We start from the raw sequence: 24,797 nt of genomic DNA, 5'->3' as shown, positions 1-24,797 counted from the left end.
TTGCTTCTAGGCTTCAACAAAATTTTGGGTTACATTATTTTTTTTTATTCTGCAATTTTCGTTTAGAGCAGTAGTTAAAGATGTTTGAATTTAATCTTCTTGGGCATTTTGTTAATCTAGATCTGATAGGCTAGATTTTTAGTTTGAGATTCAATGAGTAACCCATAATTATTTGGGGTTGGATTTTCTTTGATATTGAGTGCTTTTGATGATTAACTTGATGGATTATATTTCAATTTGTATCTAGAAAAGATTGGAGTTCTTTGTTCTTGGTTTAGATCAGTTGTAGACGTAAAGGCACAATTGATACTTGAACAAGTAACATGACTTTGATGGTTTTCTTTTACTATTTTATGGTTGTCATATAATTTGTCAAGTAGTTTTATTAGAATAAAAATTGTGGTTCATTGTTATATTATCCGATCATGATTTCTAGGAATGAGAGAATGGTTGAGAGAAGATGAAAAGAGAAGTAAATCCATCACCAAATTAGTGGGTGAAAATTGCATCCCAAGTGTTTGTTTTATTGCTTCTTACAAGTTTAAGTCAACTTCTATACATTTCCTTTAAATCTCTTGATTCTTAGTAATTTTAGAAAAATACATTCAATTTTATTTTCAGCTTTACTCGTGCTTGAACTTCCCAACAATTTCACTTTTAATTCATTCCACACTCCCTTAGTAAATAGCCCCATTTAGGTGTCAATATAGTTATTGGTTAACTTTTGAAAATTATTTTTCATTTCTTATTTTTTTTGTTCATTGCTAGATCATTTAGTTTACTGTTTTCTTATCATTTTAAAATTTTTTGTCACCACAAACGGTAATATGTTGTCTTGCGAATATGAAAAATTTGCTAAATTCTCATTGTCCCTATGAATTCGATCTTAGGATTTACCCTGGTATTACTTTGACAGCTTCTACGCTTGAAAGTCGAAATTAAAAGCTTATCAACTAACTTTGATGAAATCAATGCCAATGGCCCAAAGGTAGATGAATTTTGTAGTGTGGGTGTAGATGCATTAGATTTTGAAAAATTGAGAATCTCATCCCTACGTGTATGTTGGATGCAGAGATATCTTCTTAGCCAAACTGAATCTGGAATAGGTAATGGTTTTACTTTTTTCTCTTCAAATTGTGCATGTAACAACACAATCCCTAACAATCTCCCAATAAAAGTACTTTGATAGACTTTGATACTCTGACTAAAAAGACCATTTTCTCATTCTTCTCAAGTCGGTGTTCTCTCTCTCTCTCTCTCTCTCTCTCTCTATTTTTCGTTCTGTCACTTGGAAATAAGAAATTGATCAATAGTCATTATTCTCATTCAATTTGGATTCCTTTCCTCTCTTATTTTCTCTCGAACTCTTTTCGAATTCAATTCCTTTTCTATGTTTGGTTCTTTGAGAATTTTGGAATTAAGCAAGAAGTAGAAGCTGGTAGCATAAAGATTACCACTTTCAAATTTCAACCCATCTGAGGACAGTACTCCTGGTTAAAGAAGTTTCACAGGCAAATGAATGTTGGTAATTAAGAGTAACAGAAACATAATTTAAAGACACAAACATGTTACATACCACTCATAAGTACTTCACGATATTAAAAAGACATAAAACATGCGAAACAAATTAAGGTTAAATATCATGTCTAGTAACCCTGTTCATGTTCTCAAAAAAAGTTGACTTGATTTTATTAAGCTTGACCAACACGTCTTTGATATCCATTCTTGCATCTGATAATTCTTCAGAACACCTCAAGCCTAAGTCCAAGATTGACGAAAGAATACTTTGCAAGGCAATGGTGTCTCTTTCATCTTCTATTCTTAGTAAACCTTCGTCCACAACTTCCATCATTCTATTTGAAATGGATTCATTTACCAATTGTCTCAAAGTAAAGTCTCCAATGAACATGTCGTCGGTGGGTTTCTTCCTCGTGATCATCTCCAACAATGTTATGCCATAGCTGTAGACATCGGTTTTGATGGATACCTTCCCTTCAAATCCATATTCTAAAAATACTCACAAATTGTCAACAAGGCATTTTAGAAGTTAGCAACCTGTGTCGTAATTAAGTAATAATTCACATGTGCCATCCAAAAACAAAGAGTATAAGCAAGCTCTTTTTCAGTGTATATATACTCATATGCGTATAAATAAATACATATATATATATTTATATATATCTTACGGAAGGCAAACCAAACCAGAACTGCAATATGAAATAGCCATTTTGGTGGCCCCAATAAATAATGGGATTGGACCAATTAATTGTTGCTTCAATAATATTTCCCTAATTATATATATATATATATATATATATATATACACATTTAATATATATCCAAAAAAGAGAATCGTAATTGTTGCTTCAAGAACTATTTCTTTTTTTTTTTTTTTTATGTAAAAGGTACGTGTTGGAAAGAGTTTGCTTTCAAATTGAATAAAAATTTAAGTCATTGTGAGTTGGGTTATGTAGTTGAGAGGAGATGAGATGAGATGTTTTATTGAAAGTTGAATAAAATATTATTATAATATTATTTTTATTTTAAAATTTAAAAAATTACTTGAATTATTTATTATATTTTATGCTATAGTTTGAGAAAATTATAATAATTATATGAGATGAGATGAGATGAGATAATTTAATTTTATATAACCAAACTAGCCTTTATGAATCCCACCACGATTTTTTGAAGGTCTCAAGCATTATATTTTTCGTAAATGCATATTTTTTATGCATGAGAGAACAATTTGTGACATGTTAAGCATAAAAGCTAAGCCGTTTGTTCAACTTATGGTAATTTTGCTCATATAAGTTTATATTGTAAAAAACTAAGTAGTGTATATTCACTATAAGAAAAACGGGTTTTTGTGACTAATTTATTGCAATCAAAAGACTATTCGCAACTAATTTTAATTATAAATAATCATTTCGCTGAAATTAACTAGTCACAAATAAACAGTTTTCTTCTAGTGATTGTCCATAATTTCTCAAGTAAGCAATTTTTGTATCATTAAATTAACTTTTGGTCTATACTAATTTTTTTCTATAGTATTTAATTTTAAGAAAATTATAATTTAATATTATATTATATTATTTTTCTTTTAAAATTTATAGTTAGTTGAATGAAATATATTTAAAGAAAATCTCACGTTTGACTGGATAGCACGCTACACAGTATGTAATTCATGATATGCTACTTAAAACTTTTTAATCTAGTTTATTGTTATATATTATTTAGAAGATCCAAGTTTATCCTCTGCATATAATTTATTTATAATTCATATATAACTCGTTATCAATGTTTAGTCTCTTTTGTTTAATTGCAACATATAAAAAGCTTAAATGTTAAATTTCCAAAATTATTGGAAGCATGAAATTTCAAAATTTATATATTTTTCTTTCTTATATTTCTACTCACTTTATTTCTTTTATTGCATTACCTTTTTAATGGTATTCCTAAAAGTTTTCAATTGAACCATTTATTCTATCATAAAAATATTCGGGCCCTCCAAACTTATAATCCTAACTTCGTTCCTAGCTTCACCTTCTTAATCTTTTCATCATCTTGTCCTTCAAGAGTTAGTGGGTTGACCATTAGAGTGCAAGTGAGTTTATTAAAAGTGTTATTGATCAAGTTCTAATAGATCAAATGAGGTCGTTTGTGAGAGAATCTATAGAAGAATTACAGAGTTCGAGTACTGGGTAAATCACAAGAATTATAATTAATTTGGTGGTTGATCAGTTTGAAATGTTTTATCGACTAAAAGACTAGCTAAAATGAGGAAATTTGCCAAGCAAGTTGTTACCAAAAATTTGTAAGGTCAACATCATGTTATTTATCCTTTTGATAATTAAAAAAGCAAGATAAATTCATGTATGTACGCACCTGGTGCAATGTAGCCAATGGTACCAAGTGTTTTGGTGTGTGTTGCATCTTTATTTTTGAATAAAATCTTTGCAATGCCAAAATCGCCCACATGTGCAACCATGCTCTCATCCAAAAGGATATTTGTAGGCTTCAAATCACAATGCAATATAGATTCCAATTGATCGTTGTGGAGATAGTCTAAGGCTGACGCAACATCAACCAAAATATTTATTCTTTGTAGAAGATCCAAGCAGTAGTTATGAGAGTATAACCATTTTTCAAGGTTGCCATTCGACATGTATTCCATCACCAAAGCTCTAAACTCGGGATTAGTGCATGTAGTTATGACCTTAACAAGATTTCTATGTCGAATTGTACGTAACACCTTGCATTCTGTATCAAAACTTTTAAAAGCACTTGACAATTGCAAATTTAGAACTTTTACTGCAACAATTGTCCTGTCAAAAAGTATTCCTTTGTACACAGAGCCAAAACCTCCAACTCCAAGCAAGTTGCTTTCACAAAAGTTGTTTGTCCCTTGGCAAAGTTCTTGATATGATATCATTCTATGTTCCAATGCAGGAAATGCATTAAGTGAAGTCGGTATCTCCATGTTACTTTTCCGAAGTCTTCTCAACAAATAAACCAACATTACCACAGTAAAAATTGACGCAATCACAGGAAGAATACACTTGATCAAAATATTTTTCATCTTTGATTGTTGGTAGGTAGGAATCATTGGACAAGGTGGAACTCCAAAAATTGGATTCCCACAAAGTCCACTATTTCCTGAAAATGATTTCGCCGTGAAGTTCACAAAAGGACCACCGGATGGAATCTCTCCTACTAGCTTGTTGAAAGATAAATTCAAGTTTTTGAGATATAGAAGTGCCTCAAGGGATATAGGAATTGCACCAGAAAGATTGTTGTAAGAAAGATTTAAGGTATCTAACCCTTTTAAGTGCCCAAAAGATTGCGGAATGCCTCCTTGAAGGGAGTTGTTTGACAAGTCAAGATAACTGAGACTTTCAAATGCTCCAATGATGCTTGGAATTTCTCCGACAATTTCATTTCTTGACAAATCTATATATTCGAGAGTGTCCAATTTTGTCATGTTTGAAGACAAATGTCCACCAAGGAAATTTGATGACAGATCCAAGAACAATAGAGTTTCGAGGCCCCATATATTTAATGGTATTGATGATTCAAGTCTATTGAAACTCAGGTTTAGCTTTAGTAGAAGACTGAGATTTGAAATGCAATTTGGGATTACTCCAGAGATTCTATTGATTGAGAGATCTAGCTCTCCCAAATTCCTTAATTGGCATATCTCATGTGGAATCAATCCTTCAATACTGTTATTGTAAAGATGCAATCTTTGTAATCTTTCTAAACCACCAATTGTGAAAGGGATATTTCCAGTCAAATTGTTACCTCCCAAATGAAGCCATATCAAGCCTTTCAAAAAACTCATTCCCATAGGAATATGACCCCTTATTTGGCAATTTTCTGCAACAAAGATTTGAATAGAAGTCGAAAAGTTTTGAATGGAATCTGGAATTGTTATATCCAATGGATTATAACTTAAGGATAAAAGTGTCAAAAATCTACAATTGGATAAAGCTGAAATGAAATTGGGCTCTTGATCTGTAGCCTCTCGGCCTATTAGCTGATTTTCACCCAAAGAAAGTTGTTAGAGGTAGTTCAAGTTTCCAAGACTTTTGGGAATTGGTCCGGAGAATAAGTTTTCGTCAAAGTCTACTGTGATGAGCTTGGAACAATTCGACAGATAGGATGGGATATGACCACTAAGTTTGTTATTGCCAAGTGCGATTATTTCAAGATTAGGGCAAGATTGCCCCGAATCTAGTGATGGAAGATATCCAGATAGGGAATTTTGCTCGAAGGAGATAAGTTGTAAAGAAGAAAGGTTGAAGACTTTTTGAGGTATTGCCCCTTTGAAGTTATTCATTCCCAAATACAAAACAGTTAACTTCTGAAGTTGCCACAAATCAGTCGGAATGCTTCCTTGGATGTGGTTATCCTCAATTCCGAATACTTGCAACCTTGACAGATTACATATGGTAGAAGGTATGATACCAGTGAAACTGTTACCTCCAAGATATAGGCCTTCAAGTTTTTGTAAACTGCCAATTAGAGCTTTCGAAATACTCCCCTCAAATGTATTATATGCCAAAGATAAAATTACAAGCTCCCCACAATTATTAAATTGTGAATGGAGCTGACCGCCAAATTTGTTATCTGTGAAATAAAGTGTCCTAAGATTAGGACAGTGACTACAAAGATTATTCGGAAGAGCTCCCAAGATGTGATTAAACGAAACAGCAAAATCGTTTAGAGATGATATGTTAAAGATGATTGGAAGAAGTGGACCACTGAGACTATTACGCTGCAAATTCAAGAACTCCAATGTTGACAAATTGCCAAGTGACGATGGAATTGCACCAATAAGATGGTTCGAATCAAAACTTACTTCGCGAAGCTTTTGACAATTTTGAATAGTAGGAGGGATGCTTCCTTCCAATTGGTTGGAAGGCAAGTAGAGCATTCTCAAGCGATGTAGACGACTGATCTCATGCGGAATAAAACCATAGAAACTGTTGTTAGAAAGATCAAGTGAGACTAGAAAGGAGAGGTTACCAATATGAGGAGAAATGGTGCCATGGAGACCCATGTAGGAAAGGTCCAAAGCGGTGACTCTTTGCCTACGTCGACTGCAGGAGACCCCAATCCAATTGCAGATCGAGTTTGGTGCGTTACTGGACCAGTTAGTTGCCAAGAGGGTTTCATTTGGACCAGAATTGATTCGAGATTTAAAGGCAATGAGGGCAGATTGGTCTGTAAAATTGCTAAAAGATTGGATCAATTGAAACGTGTATGAGTGCTGCACAAACAGAAAACCCAATAGCAATAGAGGGAACAGATTTCCTATGAGCACCATGAGTGCAGGAGAGAGAATTAGAGGGCAAGAGAGAGAATTAGGAGAATGTTTATGAAGAAGCATTGAAGATGATAACAGGCCGGTGTTAAGCTACTAATATAAAGGAAGTGAAGTCAACCATTAAGGCTCGTGGAAGTGAATATGGGTCCGGCTATTAATTACCAGTCATTTATCGTTAATTATTTGGTTGGTCCGTCAATGTCGTTATTTAATCCTTTCTTTTAAAATGCGGAACTAAAAACGTTAATTATTCTCCTTTCGTAATGCACAAACCTCGCAATTACATTGAAAAACCTTGTTAAAATTATTTTCTTTTTACCATTTTCTAATTAGAGAGGTGATATATTTATAAAAGAATTTTATAAAAATAAATTTAGAAATTAATATGTCTTGATATAAAAAGAATTTTACAATTCCATGTACTATGACTTAATTAGCCACATCAATTCCGGCCAACTGTTACTTTTAGAATGAAAAGAAAAACAGAGAGCAGTTCACACAAAGGAGATGGAGAATATCATGAATATTCCTCTGATAAGAAAAAGGTGTATTACACTGTACAGTGATCGTCTAAATATCTAAACTTATTCGTAACAAACTAAATGCCATCTACCACAAATGGTAATTTTCTAATAATAGAAAATATCTACTGAAAATTAATGAAATAATAATCAAAGAATAAGAATATATGAAATGTACATAATTAACCCTTCTCATACTTGTGACCTGATGCTAAACGAAATGTGTCTGTTGTGATAATTAAACGACCTGCAGCTGGAGTATTTCCATTGTGTAATACCAACAGGTAGTATTTTCATATGCATAAACATCAATTCACACGGGGTTAGTTCAATATCGGGAAAATGATAGACATAGAATTTTTTTTATATAATTCTATTTTAAATTAAGAATTATTTTTATAAAAATAATATGAATTTATATAAATATGTTTATTTTAAAACATAATTAAAATAAAATTATTAAAAAAAAGTTATCCATGAATTATTACTCATATCCTTATCACTAGATCCAAAAATTTTGCTAAATCAAATCAGGGGATCATTAATTAATTTAGAATTTGAGGCAGGCCTCGTTTTCATTCTAAATCTATTTCAATTCAAATTCATCTTATTTGTTTTATTATAATTTTTTTAAATTTTTATATAAAATATAATAAATAATTTAACTTTTTCAAATTTTAAAATAATTTTTTTTTTAAAATTTTTACATAAAATATAATAAATAATTTAACTTTTATTTTATTATTCACAAATCATTTTAATCTATCTTAACTTATCTTCAAATCTAAACCATTCGGATGGGGCTTTTATACGTGCTTAGCACGAGAAAACATTTAATCAGCAGCTCTACTTGCTTTTCTTCAACAAATGTGTGGTGTAAAATTACTAAATCGAAGATTAGAAAAACTCTTATCTCAAAATTTTGTTAAAAGTCATTCAAATGACACCACAGCTACAGCGCCAAAGACTATATAATGAGATTTTTGGTGATCGATTCCATTTTTAATAAAATAAATTTATTTATCATTTATTTCCTCAACATCATATGAGCTAAAAACTATAAATAAGATTTTTGGTGATCGATTCCATTTTTAATAGAGTAAATTTATTATCTATTTTCTCATTATTATATGATGTGCATTAGATGATAAGTTCACAAATAAAATATAATAAATAATCTCTAATAATCTAATACTACATCATAAAATGATGGAACGATGATAAGAATTAAAATGATGAATAAAATTACTCTTTTTAATATTATCGTGTTATGTATGACGGTTGGTTAGACGCGGCATGTAATTTGAGACATGAGATGAGATTTAAAATTTTCATCGTATCTTATCATTACAACTTTCATAATTTCCCATACAAAATATTATAGACAATTTAATTTTTTAAAATCTCAATCCAATTTTTTCAAATCTCAAAACAATAATAATATTAAAAAATAATATTTTAAATTTTTATCTAAAACAAAAAAATTCTCATTTCCCACCACAAACCTGCCCATATCACTCGAAAAAGAAAATTAGACGAAGCCTCAACATCATCCAGACCAGCATCCGCGAATCACGGCTTAGTCTTTGCACTACTTGAATATGTGTGGAAATAATAATTGGTCGGATACAACGACCAATGGTCATAAGTGATTCATAATAATTTGTCATATTTAACGTTTCCTGAACATACAACTTAGGTTAGATTATTTAGAATCTTTAAACGAAACTTAAGATCTAATTTGGTGATTGTTAAGGTATAATTTAAGTAATTAATTATATCGATAAAGTGGTGATTTAATACAGTAAAATACAAAGTTTGAATTTTGGTTGTACCCGTTATTTATTTATAGTAGTCTACTTCGAGAGGTGTTAAAATATAATATTTAAATAATTAAGTTTATCTTTAACAATCATGAAGACAACGTTATATCAACGTGGATCGAATGCATGGAGATAAGAAGTATATATGTAAGGTTGTTTTAAAATCTGCTAGTCCTGACTATTTTTATTTCAACGAATTTTTATACAATTATATTTAATAAAAAATATTTTTATAACATAAATACACTCCTTTTAAAAATATAAGTTGTGTGTCATTGCATTTTCTATTTAGCCAGGGAAGAATTAACGGTTAAAGGTGAGTACTTCTTCGGTCACCTTCACGTCCGGCCAACGTGTAGTCTGTTTTAACTTTTCATCTACGAAAGTATTTATACGTCCTTAGAACATTAGTATTGGATTGGTCATCATATTCTTCAAATTTTAACTAATATGTAATTTTTTTACTTTTAGCTAATCATTCAAAACTTAAAATCTACATTGAATTAGTCATCACACTCTCTATAATAATAAAATATTATTATTTTTTATTATTTATATTTTTATATAATTTATTTTCATAATCTTCAATAACCTTCAACAATCATATTCATTTTCATTTTCACAATCTAACAATCTACAATATAATAATCTCATATATATATAGATGGTAAAATCTCATATGAATAAAAATCTCATATATATAATATAATAATTTAAAAAAATACTTTTAAATTTGTTATAGTTCTTTCATATTTAAACAGAAGAATGGATTTACTGTAACTTATATTTTGGATGAAAACAATTTAGCTAATTCAATGTGGAGCAAATATGAATGATATTTGTTAAATTTGAAGATGAAAAGACATTTGGCTAATCCAATACTAATGCTCTTAGCACAAGAAAAAATTTAATCAGCAGCTCTACATTCTTTTCTTCGACAAGTGTGTGGTGTAAGAGTATTGATATTGGACTTATTAAATGAGTATCATCTTTAAAATTTGATGAATTTATGTTTAAAATCACTGCATTAGTTTCAGCATAAACTAAAATCTTTAAGTTTGAGTTATAGTACATTTAAGTTTATCTCTAAATTTAAAGACTAGTTATTTACACTCTATAACCATTATTTTATTTACTTAATTATTGTTTTCCATTTTTGAATCACAATATATTTAAGCTGCAGGGAAACAATAATTTAAGTATCAAATTAAATTATAGTTAGTGTAATTGTAAAATATGAGAAAAATAAATTAAAATATTATTATTAAAAAAATAATATTATATTATTATTTTGACTAATCTAGTAGTTAATTCAATGTGGGATCATAGCTAGAGAGATTTTGGAATTATAAAAATATCTTTTATCAAATTTTAGAGATAATTTTGATGAAACCAAATATCAATGCTCTGAAACGAAGAATTTTAAAATTTTGTTGAAAGTCATTCAAAATTAATTTCAAATTATGACTCTATGGTTATCACTACAAGAAAATTGTTTATTTGTGACCATTTAATTCTAGCGAAATGATTATTTACAGTTAAAATAAGTTTGTTTTGGTCACAAATAATCTTTTTGTTACAATTAAATAGCTACAAAAGTTCATTTTTCTTGTAATGTACGGAGCCACTATAAATGAGATTTTTGGCGATCGATTCCATTTTAATATCATCGTGTTATGTGCGGCAATTGGTTAGACGCCAAGTCACTCGAAAAAGCAAATTAGGGGATTAGAATTTGGTTTATATTTGAAAGTCTGATCAACGCTGAAAATTAAAGAATACTGACAGAGTCAAATTAGGAGGAAGCTGTAAAGAATCAAGATACAATACAATAGGAAGCTGCTTGAAATCAAGCCTCAACATCCTCCAGACCAGCATCGGTGAATCATGGCTTGCGTCTATCTAGAGCACTCCCAGTGGATCATTGATCCTATATTTTAAAATATATCATTAAAATCTATTTTTTCTATTTTATATATTAACTTTTACAATATACCATACATTAACTTATCTATTTTTTTTTCATATTATTTAAATATATACTTTTTAATATTTTTTTATTTATTTCAAATATTTTTTCGAACTACCAATGATATCCTCATATTTTTTAATATTTACAATATCTTCCCATATACAATGTCATATAAGTATATTCTATTTTAAATTAATCCAAATTTATAAGCTAAACTAAAATATAAATTAATTCAAAAAATAAAAAGAAGAGATTATATAATAAAAATAATCTCAAAGTATATTATTAGAATAACCATTCTTGATAATTGTAAAAGAATATTTTTTAAAAAATTGAGTCAAAGTCTGGCAAATAACTTTTCTTTAATTTATGCCAAACCTCTTATACATATTTATGAACATTGAAGCTTCAATATGAAGTATGAACATTGGAGATGAGAGGGCCAGACAAAAAATCAGTCTGATACTGCAGAAGGTTGAGAGAGGCGTGCTGGAGATTGAGCTTGAGTGTGTTCCTCTTACTCAAATAACTTTCCTACAGTTTTACATAATGGAACATGACTAAAATTCGAATATGGAATGGAAAAAAGCTCTCATGCTCTGCAATGCTTTTGTCAATGTCTTGTACCATGCACTCGGGAGACTGGGTATCAACTTTCAGTTTCTACAACTTTATGAAAACATTAATTCAGAAAACCATCGTAGCTTGAGAAAAAATGATAAATACCCAAAGATCTAGTACTAAAGCTTTGCTATGAATACAAGTCATAATTCATCATACTCTTCATTTGTTCAGTTGCTATTGTGAGGTTTGATTTGTAGTTAGTATTATTGTTTTTACAAAATGAAATAGATAGTATCAGTAAACCCAAAGCCATCAACGACTTAAATCATTCCATACTTGGTTTGTTGGTTAGTCCAACATTTTAACAAACATAACTTGTGCGGGCGACAATGCCCAATAAGGCACCCAATAGAACTCAAGCTGCCATATCCAACCATCGAAAAGGCTGAACATTCAGCTCAATACCAACTTCATTCACATCTATACACCCTCCACCAACCCCATTCAATTCATTTCATATATATATATATATGATGAAAAGCTGGGAGACAGCAAGAAGAATCTCCTAGTTTTGAAAATTTCTATATGGTAAATAATACAGCAGGCTAAATTGAAAAGAAGCAAAATAAAACACCAAATTTCAGAAAATAAATGAAGCCCAAAAAACACCAAGTTTAAGAAATTCACCCCAAATAAGAATATGCAGGGACCCTTCGATGGATGGCACTTTTAGAGCTTTTACAACATACGAATGGTCAGCATTTACAACATATAAATTGGTTCAACAAATAATAAGAGATTATATAGAGTAAGTCAACCATTTTTGTTAAGACAACCATTTAACTTCAATAAATTTCACTAAGCCAACATTTTTGTTAAGACATTTTGCTGTCTCATCTATATTCTATTCATTTCTCTTAAATAGCATACAACCGAGTAGAAGACTCAAAAGTAATACATAATTAATGATAACTAGAGTTGGTTTTCAACCATCGAAAAGGCTGAACATTCAGCCCAATACCAACTTCATTAACCTTTATACACCCTCTCCACCAACCCCATTCAATTTGAATATACATATATATAGTTATTATATAAGTGGGAATCGGCGAGCTACAGTGCGCCATAGAGCACAATAATTTCACATTCTGTTTTTTACTTTTCTGTGTGTGTTTATTTTGCCTTTTTTAGCTTTCCATTTCAGCCCTTTGTTTCCGTGTATGGAAGACTTTTTTGTCTTTTCCTAGGGTAGATATTTAGGTGGGTTTGTTTGGACGGGTGCTTTTCATTTTTACGTTTTCTCCATTTAGTCTTCTCTCTCTCTTTCTCTCACCTTCTCCTTCTCTGCCGTGGGTTTGTTTGGACGCTTGGGGGGCTTTTATTTTGGCTTCGTCCATTGTATTTGGTCTTCTCTCTTTCTTTCTCTAGGTTTTGTCTTCTCCTTCTTTGTCGTTCTCTCCGTATGGTTCTTTGTGTGGGTTTGTTTGAGACCTTTTGCTTGCTCTCTGTGTGGGTTTGTTTGTTTCAGTGAGGATGTTATTGGGGATTCACAATTGATGTTTTTTTGCTGGTTTGGGTTCAAAGTTGAGGTTTTTATTTTTATTTTTGGTTTTGGAAGAGTTTGAAGGGTTTCAGATTTTTTTGGGTGTGTCTTGTGTGTTTTTTTGGGCGTTTTTGGTGGTGCATTTTGGTTGATTTGAAAGTGTTTGGAACGTTTGCCTTGCTTTTCATTTTGCATTTTCGTTTTCTGCATATGGATCTTGGTGCCGTGTGGGTTTGTTTGTGATGTTTGGGTTTTTTTTTTCATTTTGCCTTTTTGGTGATGCTTGTCGAAGAACAAGGGTTTTGTTTCGAAATTTTTGGTTTTTTACGGGTTGAAAGTTGTGGTTTTTTGTAGGTTCAAATTTGCGGTTTTGTTTTGGTAGGATGTTGTTGTGGGTTCAAAGTTGAGATTTTTTTGGTGGTTTGGGTTCAAAGTTGAATGGTTTCATATTTTTTTTTTGTGTATCTTGTGTGTTTTTTTGGGGTTTTCGGTGGTGCATTTTGATCAGTTTGAATGTGTTTGGAACGTTTACCTTGATTTTCATTTTGCATTTCCATTTTCTACGTATGGCTCTTAGTGCTGTGTTGGTTTGTTTGGGACATTTGAGTTTTTTTTTTTTCATTTTGCCCTTTCGGTGGTGCTTGTCGAAGAGTAAGGGTTTTTTCCGAAAGTTGCTATTTTTTATGGGTTGAAAGTTGTGATTTTTTGTGGGTTGAAAGTTACAGTTTTATTTCTGTGAGGATGTTGCTGCGGGTTCAAAGTTGAGGTTTTTTTGCTGGTTTTGGAAGAGTTTGAAGTTTTTTGCTTTGATCCCATGATCAATGATGCACTTCATTTGGTTTGTTTTAGTTTTAGTAAATTTACATTTTTTGTTATTTTCGGTTTAATTCCATGGTCGATGATGCACTTTCTTTTGGTAACAAGTAGTATATAGAATGCGGATTACCTTTCCATATTCTTCTTATATTTTATCCGACATATTATGTGGTGGTGGTTGAATGTTGTTTGCGGATTTGCTGGATTTGCTTATGGGTCTGAGTATTGATTCCGTGGTCGATGATGTACCTTTTTTTTGCTGGATTTGGCAAGGCCGCATCATATGTAGTGACACCCTGATCCCACAGCTCTTTCAACTTTGCAATCAGGTGTTATAGATATACATCTAATTCGTTCCCTGGTGACCTTGGCCTTGGTATCAATAGAGTCATCATAAAATACGGATCCTTCATACACTTCCAAGGTGGCAAGTTATAGGATATTAATATGACAGACCAGTTGCTATGATGAGAAGTGCTCATATTGTCAAATGGATTAAAACCATTTTTTGCTAAACCAAGACATATATTGTGAGGTTCTTCGATAAACTATGGATACTCGACATCAAATTTCTTCCATTGTAAGGAATCAATAGATGTGAGAGGAACTTTTCATTTTGGACTCTTTCTGTGTGATGCCAAGACATATAGTTCATAGTCAATTTGGACGTAAACAATATTTGAAGTCGAGGAATTAACGAAAAATGTCTTAACACTTTTTGGGATACATTACGCCTATCGGATGTCCATTTTGACTCATGACACACTAGACATGAATCAAATTCTACATATTTCTGCCAGAAGAGAACAAAATCATTTTTACAAGCGTAGATGATATTATAATCAAATCCTAGCCCTTACTTCAATTGCTTCGCTTCATAAAAATTACGTTGTACTACATTATTGTGAGGGAGAGCCTCTTTAAATAATTATAGCAATATGTAGATGACATTTGCAGAAATACGACAAATTGACTTAATATGAAGCAGGCTCACCTTGAAAGACAACTTGATATGAAGGGGGCACCCCTTGTACAACTCTTGTTTTGCATCCTCCCCAAGTCTTCCAAAGTTTCTCCACGACCCTCAAATAATTGTGTAGATGTTCATTCTCCATCTCAAATACTACCAAATTATAAGAACTAAGATTTTTGCAATTCTTGCACGAATATCTTATAAATCCTTTACTGGCAACACTCATGTGAGCAAACTCTATAAAAACCTTCACTCCTTGTGCATACTCCTTATAGTCTCACCAAAGTCTATCTCCCAACGGCATCCAACTCTTCTCCGTTGTATTTCTGTTACTCATCGACTGTCTATCAAAAAAACCTAATTCATGGGATAAACATTTACAAGAGCCTTTTCACATTTACTGCTTTTATTTTGATAAGGTAGTTGGTCCTATCCCATTCGAGAAACTATCATCAATATCACATATATATTCAGTTTAAACACTAATGTAAATAAAAATTTTGTTAGCATTTTCCTATAATTCTTCAACTTGCTAGTCATGATAAGTCATCGACCCTATTCATGGGTTGAAAAACTTACGGACCACATACCAGAAGAATGTAGGGAAACACTTAACCAAAATTTTAATTAATTAACACAAGAGTTTAAACTGAATATATCTGCCATATAAATGATAGAATCACAAATTGTCCAATTTGGACAATTCAAGAGTTGTACCTAAACATCTAATTGGACACAAACATTCTTTAAGAGATATTTGGCCACAACTCTCGAATGGGTCTAATGTTCAATTACATATAAAAATAACTCTGAAATCCATCTAACTCCTAACTAGTAAACTATGCTACTAGTAAACCAACTCCTACAATTATTACATTTGAAATCAAATCACATTCCAAATCATCAATATTATTCTTATTTTATAAGTACATATTTTTATTTAAATATTAATAATTCTTATGTTTAGTATATTTTAAGTTTTAATTTAAATTTAAGTATTATGTATTTTTTTTAATTCTTATGTTTCTTCTTTTTTAAGTAATAATTATAATTTAGTTTCACTAAATTTTTATTATAAATTCTAGTTTTAATTTAATTGGGAGATCATTAATATGTTTCTTCTTTTTTAAGTATTAATTATAATTTATCTCTACTTATTTTTTAATTATACCATACAGCTTTTAACCTAATTATCTTTTAAGTACTAATTCTAATTTAAGTATTAATAAATCTTATGATTTTTATATTTTAATTATTAATTATAATTTAAATTTACTTATTTTTTAATTATACCTTATAGCTTTTAACCTAATTATCTTTTAAGTATTAATTCTAATTTAAGTATTAATAAATCTTATGTTTATTATTTTTTAAGTATTAATTATAATTATAATTTACTTATTTTTTAATTATACCTTATAGCTTTTAATAAATTATCTTTTAAGTATTAAATTTGAGTTTAAGTATTACAACATAAGAGTGCAACCGTTCATTACATAAGATTGTCATAGATTGTTTTCTTGGTTGCGGTCTTGATAGGTTTTTCCATGGGTCATTTTTGTTACCACAGTATTCCTTCATCGTAAGTGAGGGCATAATTAATAAACTTGGGAGGGGGTCACTATTGGACATGTGACTACCTATTATTATTATTATTTTTTTAAATAGGAGTACAATAGTTCGAACACTTCAAATCCTGTTCGAACAGGATAACGCCTTCGCTGGAAATCATTGCGTTTGAATGGTTGCAACCCAGATTCCAAACACGAAATAGAGACAAAACACAATCTTAGATAATACATTCATGGGATAAACACTATCCCATAAGATGCATATTTCACAAACATTGTAAAAACATAAATATATTTTCATATTTGTTCAAAAACACAAATATATTCCCACATCCAAATACAAATATATTTACATGTTTCTCACATCCAAATACAAATATATAATTCTAACCTTAATCTTTTGTTAAAAAACAGAAAGGAAAAGAACTAATTAAATTGAAGAGAACATAAATTTGAATTTTTTAATAAAAAAATTCTTGGTAATAGAATATCAAAGCAAAAGAACTTAGCAAATTGAAGAGAAAGAAAGAGTTGATGTTAGAATGGTCCCTCCCTTTCTCACGCTCATGATCTCTATATCTTAAAAATAAAATTTTTCAAATGTCCAGCACGCTTGTACTTCTGGACGTCTTATTTCTTATTTTCTCGTTCGAACGGAATTTACTAACCGTTTGAACCTGAAAACAGGGAAGCGAGAAACATTTCCTGCCTGGATCAATTCATCTCACACCCATTCGAACGTCAATTATATACATTCGAACTGATAATTGAAAGTGTAATATAGCGCAAATTGATCCCACCACTGCTTATCAATGGCACCAACATATTTTATAAGTTCAAACGCTATAAATTTCCATTCGCACGTAATTAAACCATTTGAACAATAATAATAGGTCATTCGAACGTACAGTATATATATATATATCTAATTATATTTTATATCTAATTTTATAACTATATATATAAAAGTATAGGTATATATAAGTATAATATTTATGTTTTTTTTTAAATGAACCTTTGTATTCATTATTGTAATCAAACAAGATCACTCATTACAAGTTCTCTCTTTCCCAATAATATTCCTAATACAATTTGGTATCTCTTTTATCCAATCAAATCTGTGTCTAAATGTAAAGCTTCCTTAGCTAAAGTGTGTGCTACCTCATTTGCATTTCTGTACACAAACTCAATACTCTAGTCTTTCCACAAGAACAATAAATTCTTAGTTGCTTCAACATTCTCCCATATACCAATCTATCTTTTTCCTGGCTATTCACTGCCTTGACTATCAGTTGAGCATCTCCTTCAAAGATCACTCTTTCCATCTTCAAATCCCTGCATATTTCCTTTGCCTTCCACAAAGCATAGCTTTCAGCAACTTCTGGGTGATCGACATTACTCTGTTGGCCTTCAGCTGCAACCAAAGGTTCCCCCTCTTCATCTCTGATTATAACTCCTATCCCTATCTTCCTTCTTTTTAGGTCCATTGTTGCATCCCAATTGACCTTGACATAGTTCTCTCTTGGACTCTTCCATACTTGATTCCTTCTCTCTGAGTTGTTGCCTTGTCTTTTTAAGTTTTTCTGTTGAGCCATTTGAAACTCATGAAAACCTTCCTTTGCTGTTCTTAGCACTTGACTAGGGCTTTTGAAAGATCCTTTAAAACAGTATTCATTTCTTCTCAGCCATAAACACCTCATTACAGTAGCTATCTCACCCAACTCAGTTTTATCCACCTTTCCCAATAGCTTTTTCCACAGTGACAACAAATCTCCTTCATTTTTTCTCCACTTTTGAACTACATTGCTGAAACCATATCAAACATCACTTGCAGCTGGGCATTGCCATAAAACATGCATAACAGTTTCCTCCTCCTGTTTGCAAATGGGACAAATTGATTCATCAGTAATTTTCCTGAGTAGCAGATTCCTTCTAATGGCTAGTGTCTCATTCCTGCTCTCCACATGAAAAGTTTGACCTTTCCTGGAACCTTCAGATCCCATATACTTCCCCATCTTTTGTCCACTTCACTTTCACCTGAAGCTTCACCTAATAAAGCCCTTTTTCTATCAAACTCTAACAAGTAAGCACTCTTCACTAAGAATTGTCCATTTTCATCATAACTCCAAATCAGCTTATCCTCCACATTCATTTTACCTAAAGGAATACTGCAAATTAATTCAGCTCCTTCCTTGTCAAAAATACTTTCAATTAACTGCTCATTTCACTCTCCACAACCCTTCATAAGATCACAAACTTTTGCCTCATGGTCCTAAACTGAAATTGGAGATTGAATACTGAAAGTAACAGGAGTAGGTAGCCATTTTTGCCCCCAGATCTTGATATCCTTTTCATCACCCACCCTCCTTCTCAGTCCCTCTCTCAACAAGTCCACTACATTCCAAACACTTCTCCAAATATGGGAAGGACTATGACCCAGTTTCACTTCTAGAAATGAGGAATATCTGAAATACTTCTCTCTAAAAATCTTGGCAACCATGCTACTTGGGTTTTGGATAAACCTCCACCTATGTTTGGAAAGTAAGGCCAAATTAAAGCAGTCGAGATCCCTAAAGCCAAGATCCCCTCTATCTTTCTGTTTCCCATGTTCTCCCAGCTGCACCAATGTATACTGCTAGTTTTCTGATTTTTGCCCCACCAAAACTTAGCATGCATCATATTAAGCTCATTACACAGAATTTTAGGATGTTTAAAAACACTCATTGTATAGGTTGGAATGGCTTGAAGTACTGCCTTAAATCAGAATTTCTTTCCCAGCTGTAGGCAAAAAAGTGTTTTTCCAATTGTTGATTTTCTTCCGAACCCTCTCCTTAATGCTTCTAAACGTATTATACTTAGACCTTCCCACAATTGGAGGTAACCCTAAGTACTTTTCATAGCTTCCTCTCATCACTGCCCCTCAATTCCTTAATCCTCCCTTTGACTTCCTCTCTCGAGTTTGAGCTAAAAAACACTGTTGTTTTGTCTTTATTGAGAAACTGTCCAAAGGCCCTTTCATATCTCAGTAATAGATTTTGAATTATAACCCATTCCTCCTCCCTTGCCCTTCCAAACAAAAGGCAGTCATCAGCAAACAACAAGTGATTCACTCAAGTTCCTCCCCTAGCCACTGTCACTCCCCTTATTTCTCCTTTGACATCTGAGCTATTAATAAGAGAACTTAAGCCTTCAGCACAGAGGATGAATAGATAAGGAGACAATGGGTCTCCTTGTCTCAAGCCTCTTTGAGGCAAAATTCTTTTTCCTAGTTTCCCATTGATAAGTGCTGGATAGCTCATTGTTTTGACACATTTCATAACTGACTTACTAAAAAATGAGTAGCACAAAGGCTATCCCAAGTGCAGGAGGATGTCGTATAATAATTAGAAATAAATTCCTAGATCGTCTTCTCAGGAAAAGTTACTTAAAATCAAATTCGTTTAAAATGGTGAAAATATTCACAAAGAAAAAATAAAAATAATGGTATGTGCAATGGATGGAAAGGGTGCAACAAGAATGAAAAGGGCATTAGTCATGGACTAGATTCATATTTTTTGGATTTTTGAGCATTGAAATGAAATGTAAAAAAAAATTAACAATCGTAATTAATCTGAAAATTAAACAATAAAACAGAAATTATTTAAGTTATAATTAAGTTTTAATCGATCTAAAATGCAATGGAACTAAGAGATTAATAAAACTAATCTAAGAATTAAACTAGATTAGAAAGTAATTGATAAAATCAGAATTGAAAATTGAAAAGCCTCAAAATCAAGATTCTAGGGTTCATCCTTGTATTCAAATCATAAATTCTCAAAATTAATCCATAGCAATTGTAATCACTGTTCAATGAAAGCTTTAAAGAAGCTAGAAAAATAAATAACATGAAGTAAATAAACAGCAAATAAAGTGCCCAAAAATCTAAGCCAAATATCTCAAAAATATTCCATAAATTTTAAATTGAAATTAAATAAAAAGTAGGGAATGAAAAGAGCAAGCCCAATAAATAGAGATGGAGTTGGTAGGCAATGGAGGAGGCAGCTGGAGCGGCAATTGGACCCTGGAAGAGTTCTTCAAATGTGCGGCGCTGCTTCTGCCAAAGTTCCCAATTTCATGCTAATGATATGCTTAAATAGGGTATGAAGAAACCCTAATGTCCTCGTATTCCCGCACACAAAATCGCTTAAATTTTATGACTCAACTTGGCAGCCACGTACGTGCTTCAGGAGTTCGAATTTGAAAATTCTTATTAGAGACAACTTTGTAGCCCTGTAAGATAGCTTTGCAACGCATTAAGAATTATATCAATCCGATATTTGAATGGAAAGTTATGATTAAAATACTAAAGTCTGTCTATTCTGTCTCCTAACGCATTTTGGACTCTGATCCGAATTACTCTCAAACCCCATCATTATCCTTATTTGAAGAGCCCTACACTCGTTGAAATTAGAAATAAAATAATAGTAATTAGAAATAAAATAAAATAAAAATAATAGAATATCAAAAATATGTTGTGCATATGAATGAACATTGTTCAATTAAATCACAAGTTATAAAATTAAGCATAAATCATGCTATTAACCAATTTAAATCACAACTCGGATTTATTCATCTTAATCATTTTTCCATCTAAAACCAATAATAATGTAATGAAATAAATAAAATATATTGGTTCTAAATGTATAAAATATGCAATAATTCAACTTAATCAATAACCAAATCAATCCACTTCTTACACAGTCCCAGCTTCATCATCACTTCCTCCAAGTACACCCATTCAATTATATCATAAGCCTGTGACATGTCAAGTTTGATGGTCATACTCCCAATTCTACCCTTCTTCCTAGCCTTCATAGTGTGCAATACCTCATAGGCCACCATTATGTTATCTATGATCAACCTCCCTGGAATAAAGGCACTTTGATTGGGGGAGACCAAGCTCTTCAACACTTTTTTAAGCCTATTAGCTAGGACTTTTGACATAATCTTATGGGTCTAAAGTCACTAGCTAATCTAGGCTCTTTCACTTTAGGGAAGAGAGCAATATAAGTGTAGTTAGCAACATGGTTTAGGGAATTACCATGAAGCCAAGTCAGAATAGTTTTGCACACATCATCTCCAACAATATGCCAATGTTTTTGGTAAAAACATGTTCCAAATCCATCTGGGCCTGGTGATTTCAAAGGTGCCATATGGTTTAAAACTTCCTCAACTTCAGCTCTTGTGAACACCCTCATCAATGTTTCACTCATCTCAGATGACACTCGTGGTTCCATGTCCTTCAAGCATTCTACAATATCTGACTTAGAAGGTCCTGAGGAAGTAAACAACTTCTAAAAATAAGAGTTAAAAGCCCCCTCCACTTCAGTTGGATTCGACATTCTTCTATCCTCCTCATCAAACAACACTTATTGAATTCTTCCTCCTCCTTTGATTAGCACAACTGTGAAAAAACTTTGTATTTCTATTCCCCAACTGGTACCAATTTAGCTTTGCTCTTTGTCTCCATTTTAAATCCTAGCTCTTTCTCAAGCAACCCCCCAATCTCTCTTTGTAACCTTTTGATCTCTTCTATGTTGTGTCTACCCTCATTTTCTTGTAAAAATTACAATTTCTCAGTTTTTTCTCTGATAGACTTCCTCTTTTCCCCACCTAACTTTGTACTCCATCTCAGTAAGGCTCCTTTAGCATCTTCCAGCAAACAATTTATACTTTTAGTAGAATCACCATCTGCTTGACCACTGAGCCATACCCTCTTAATCACCTCCTCACACTCCTCCTCGAGAGCCCATTCTGCTTCATATCTAAACATCCTCTTCACCTTCCATTCTTGAATTGTTGACTGGTTCATATTAAGTAGAATGGGTCTATGATGAGAGCTTCTATCTACTAAAATTTCAACCCTCCCTTCCTTGAAAATCTCCTTCCAAGCTGAATTCATCATGGCTCTATCCAACCTTTCTTTGGTAAAGGTCTCATCCTCATGCTTATTGCTCCATGTGAATTTATCCCCTCTCCAACCTAAATCAAACAAACCACCTCCTTCCAGCACTTCTCTAAATCTTGCCATTTGTTTCTCTGGTCTTTGTCTTCCTCCCCATTTTTCATCTTGGATCAATATTTCGTTGAAATCCCCCACCACACACCAACCACAACTACTAGTTGGTTTCAATGACTCTAATAGCTGCCAAGATTCTTCCCTCTTATGGGTCTCAGGTTGCCCATAAAAGCCTGTTAATAACCATTTGTCCGTATTTCCACCCTAATTTGTAATCCAAGCACTAATGTGTCTTTGGGAATAGTTCGTAATCTCTACATTCATTGAATGGTCCCATAGAAGCATTAAGCCCCCCTTTCTCCCCACGGGTTCAACAACAAAGTAGCCTCCACAATGCAATCTTCTTTTGATCCTATCACTCTCAAAGCCTCCCTTTCTCCCCACTTCTCAATTTGGTCATCATAATAAACACAACATTGGGCCTCTTGTCCTTCACCATGTGGCAAAGGTCTTGAGTTGTCCGAGGGTTCCCAAGCCCTCGACAGTTCCAACTTAAGGTTTTCATGATGATTGGTGGGGCTGCTTAGTAGCCTCCACCTGTAAAGACATCTTTTCAAACACCTCTCCATGTCTGTTAGCTCTAACTTTTTTACAAGACTTCACCACCTTCTCTTCTTCAACTTCCTCTCTCAAAATTCTTTTTGTCAAAACACCCCTCTCTGTCAAGTTACTTACCTTTCCCTTCTCTCTAGCCCTTCTCTTCCTGGCCCCTTTCATAAACCTCCCACTGTGTAGTACCTTCACACCCCCTCCTCCTGCACCTCTCTTCCCACCCCAACAATACTCTCTTCTTCACCCCCACCTCTTGTAACAACCCTCCTTTCTCCCCCTTGCACTTATACTCCCCCCTATTTCTTTCCTTCCCTTTATCACCTCATCATGTCTTTCAGGCTCTTGTACTATTGCCCCTCCCTCTACTATTTCTCCCTATTTTTCTAGTAACACTTGCCTCATTGGGGTTGTTTGACTGTTCTCCCCCCTTCTCCCCTTATAATATCTACATGTTTCTTAATGAATCTGGAATAACTCCTCTCTCCCTCTCTCTTTTTTCCTCTAATAACTGTTCTCATCCAAACACCAAATTGATCCTCGCCCTTTCCCATTCCTGAGCAACATTGTTCCCCATGTAGTATACACCCACATCTGAAGCATATATGAGGTAACTTCTCATACTTAAAATGGGTCCAGTAGCTCTTACCTTTTACAGTGATAGATCTCCCTCTCGCCAAAGGCTTCTCCAGTTCTATTTCTATTAACACCCTCAAATATGGCCCCCAACCACAGCCATCCTCTTGAGTATCCATTTCCTTGACTCTGCCAATGGTACCCCTATAATCTCTCCTCTTTCCTTATTCATGCATGCTAGTGGCAACTCATGTATCTGTATCCATAAACATTCCTTCCTAAAGTTCATTTTCGATGGTGGAGTGAAACCATCAAACAACCTTATTACAAACGTTTGGTTGTCAAAAAACCAAGGTCTCCCCTCCAATACACGTTGCTTGTCTTTATGGTTTGCAAACACCATTACAAAAATATTATCCCCCACCTCCTAAAATGTAGCTTGCTGACTAATCTTCCAGATCTTAGCCATTATTGATTCAACCAAAAACTTGTTTATGTTTCTTTCTGCCCAAACCTTCCTAACTAAACTAAGCTCTTCCTTTCCACTAAGAATTTCCGCACTTTCATCCCCGAAATCAATATTCAGGACTTCTTACTCCTATAATCTTAGCTTTTCCCATTTATTTTCCAGTTCATCCATCTGTTTCACCACCGAAACAACCTCCTCTCTGCCATGCTCTTCAGAGAAAAACACCTCCTTCCTTCCGTGCCAGAGTGCTTAGTGCGACATCCCCATCGTACCACCACCTTAAAAATTCTGTTAGAATCCTAGTAGACCCCACTTCACCTCATTTTTCTCTAGAGAGAAAAATGAGAGAATACTCATGTTGCCACAATATATTATAATATTTATGTTAAGAATATATAAGTTAATAAGTATAATATAAGTTAAGAATATATATATAAGTCTAAATATATAGTAGAAGATAAGGATATTGTAGTGCATTATAAATATATTATATAAGAGTATATTATATAAGTATATTAAATATATAAGTA

At 32.6% G+C, this 24,797-nt stretch overlaps 2 protein-coding genes across 2 annotated transcripts; both read right to left on the bottom strand.

Annotated features, from left to right (window-relative positions):
• Window positions 1-1,633: 1,633 nt before the first annotated feature.
• LOC109005519 (probable LRR receptor-like serine/threonine-protein kinase At3g47570) lies at window positions 1,634-4,984 on the bottom strand. Its single transcript, XM_018984494.2, has 2 exons — window positions 3,889-4,984; window positions 1,634-2,007 (listed from the first exon to the last, which is right to left on the bottom strand). The coding sequence occupies exons 1-2, from the start codon at window positions 4,982-4,984 to the stop codon at window positions 1,634-1,636; spliced, it is 1,470 nt and encodes a 489-aa protein (XP_018840039.2).
• A 579-nt stretch (window positions 4,985-5,563) lies between these two features.
• On the bottom strand, window positions 5,564-18,102 carry LOC118348861 (LRR receptor-like serine/threonine-protein kinase EFR). Its single transcript, XM_035691372.1, has 2 exons — window positions 17,866-18,102; window positions 5,564-6,775 (listed from the first exon to the last, which is right to left on the bottom strand). Exons 1-2 carry the CDS (start codon window positions 18,100-18,102, stop codon window positions 5,564-5,566), a joined length of 1,449 nt encoding a protein of 482 aa, XP_035547265.1.
• Window positions 18,103-24,797: the final 6,695 nt, after the last annotated feature.

This window comes from Juglans regia, chromosome 7 (assembly GCF_001411555.2).
Source record: "Juglans regia cultivar Chandler chromosome 7, Walnut 2.0, whole genome shotgun sequence".
Classification (NCBI taxonomy): domain Eukaryota; kingdom Viridiplantae; phylum Streptophyta; class Magnoliopsida; order Fagales; family Juglandaceae; genus Juglans; species Juglans regia.
The sequence above is the reverse complement of the archived record's forward strand: the minus strand, read 5'-3'. Positions and strand labels throughout refer to the sequence as shown.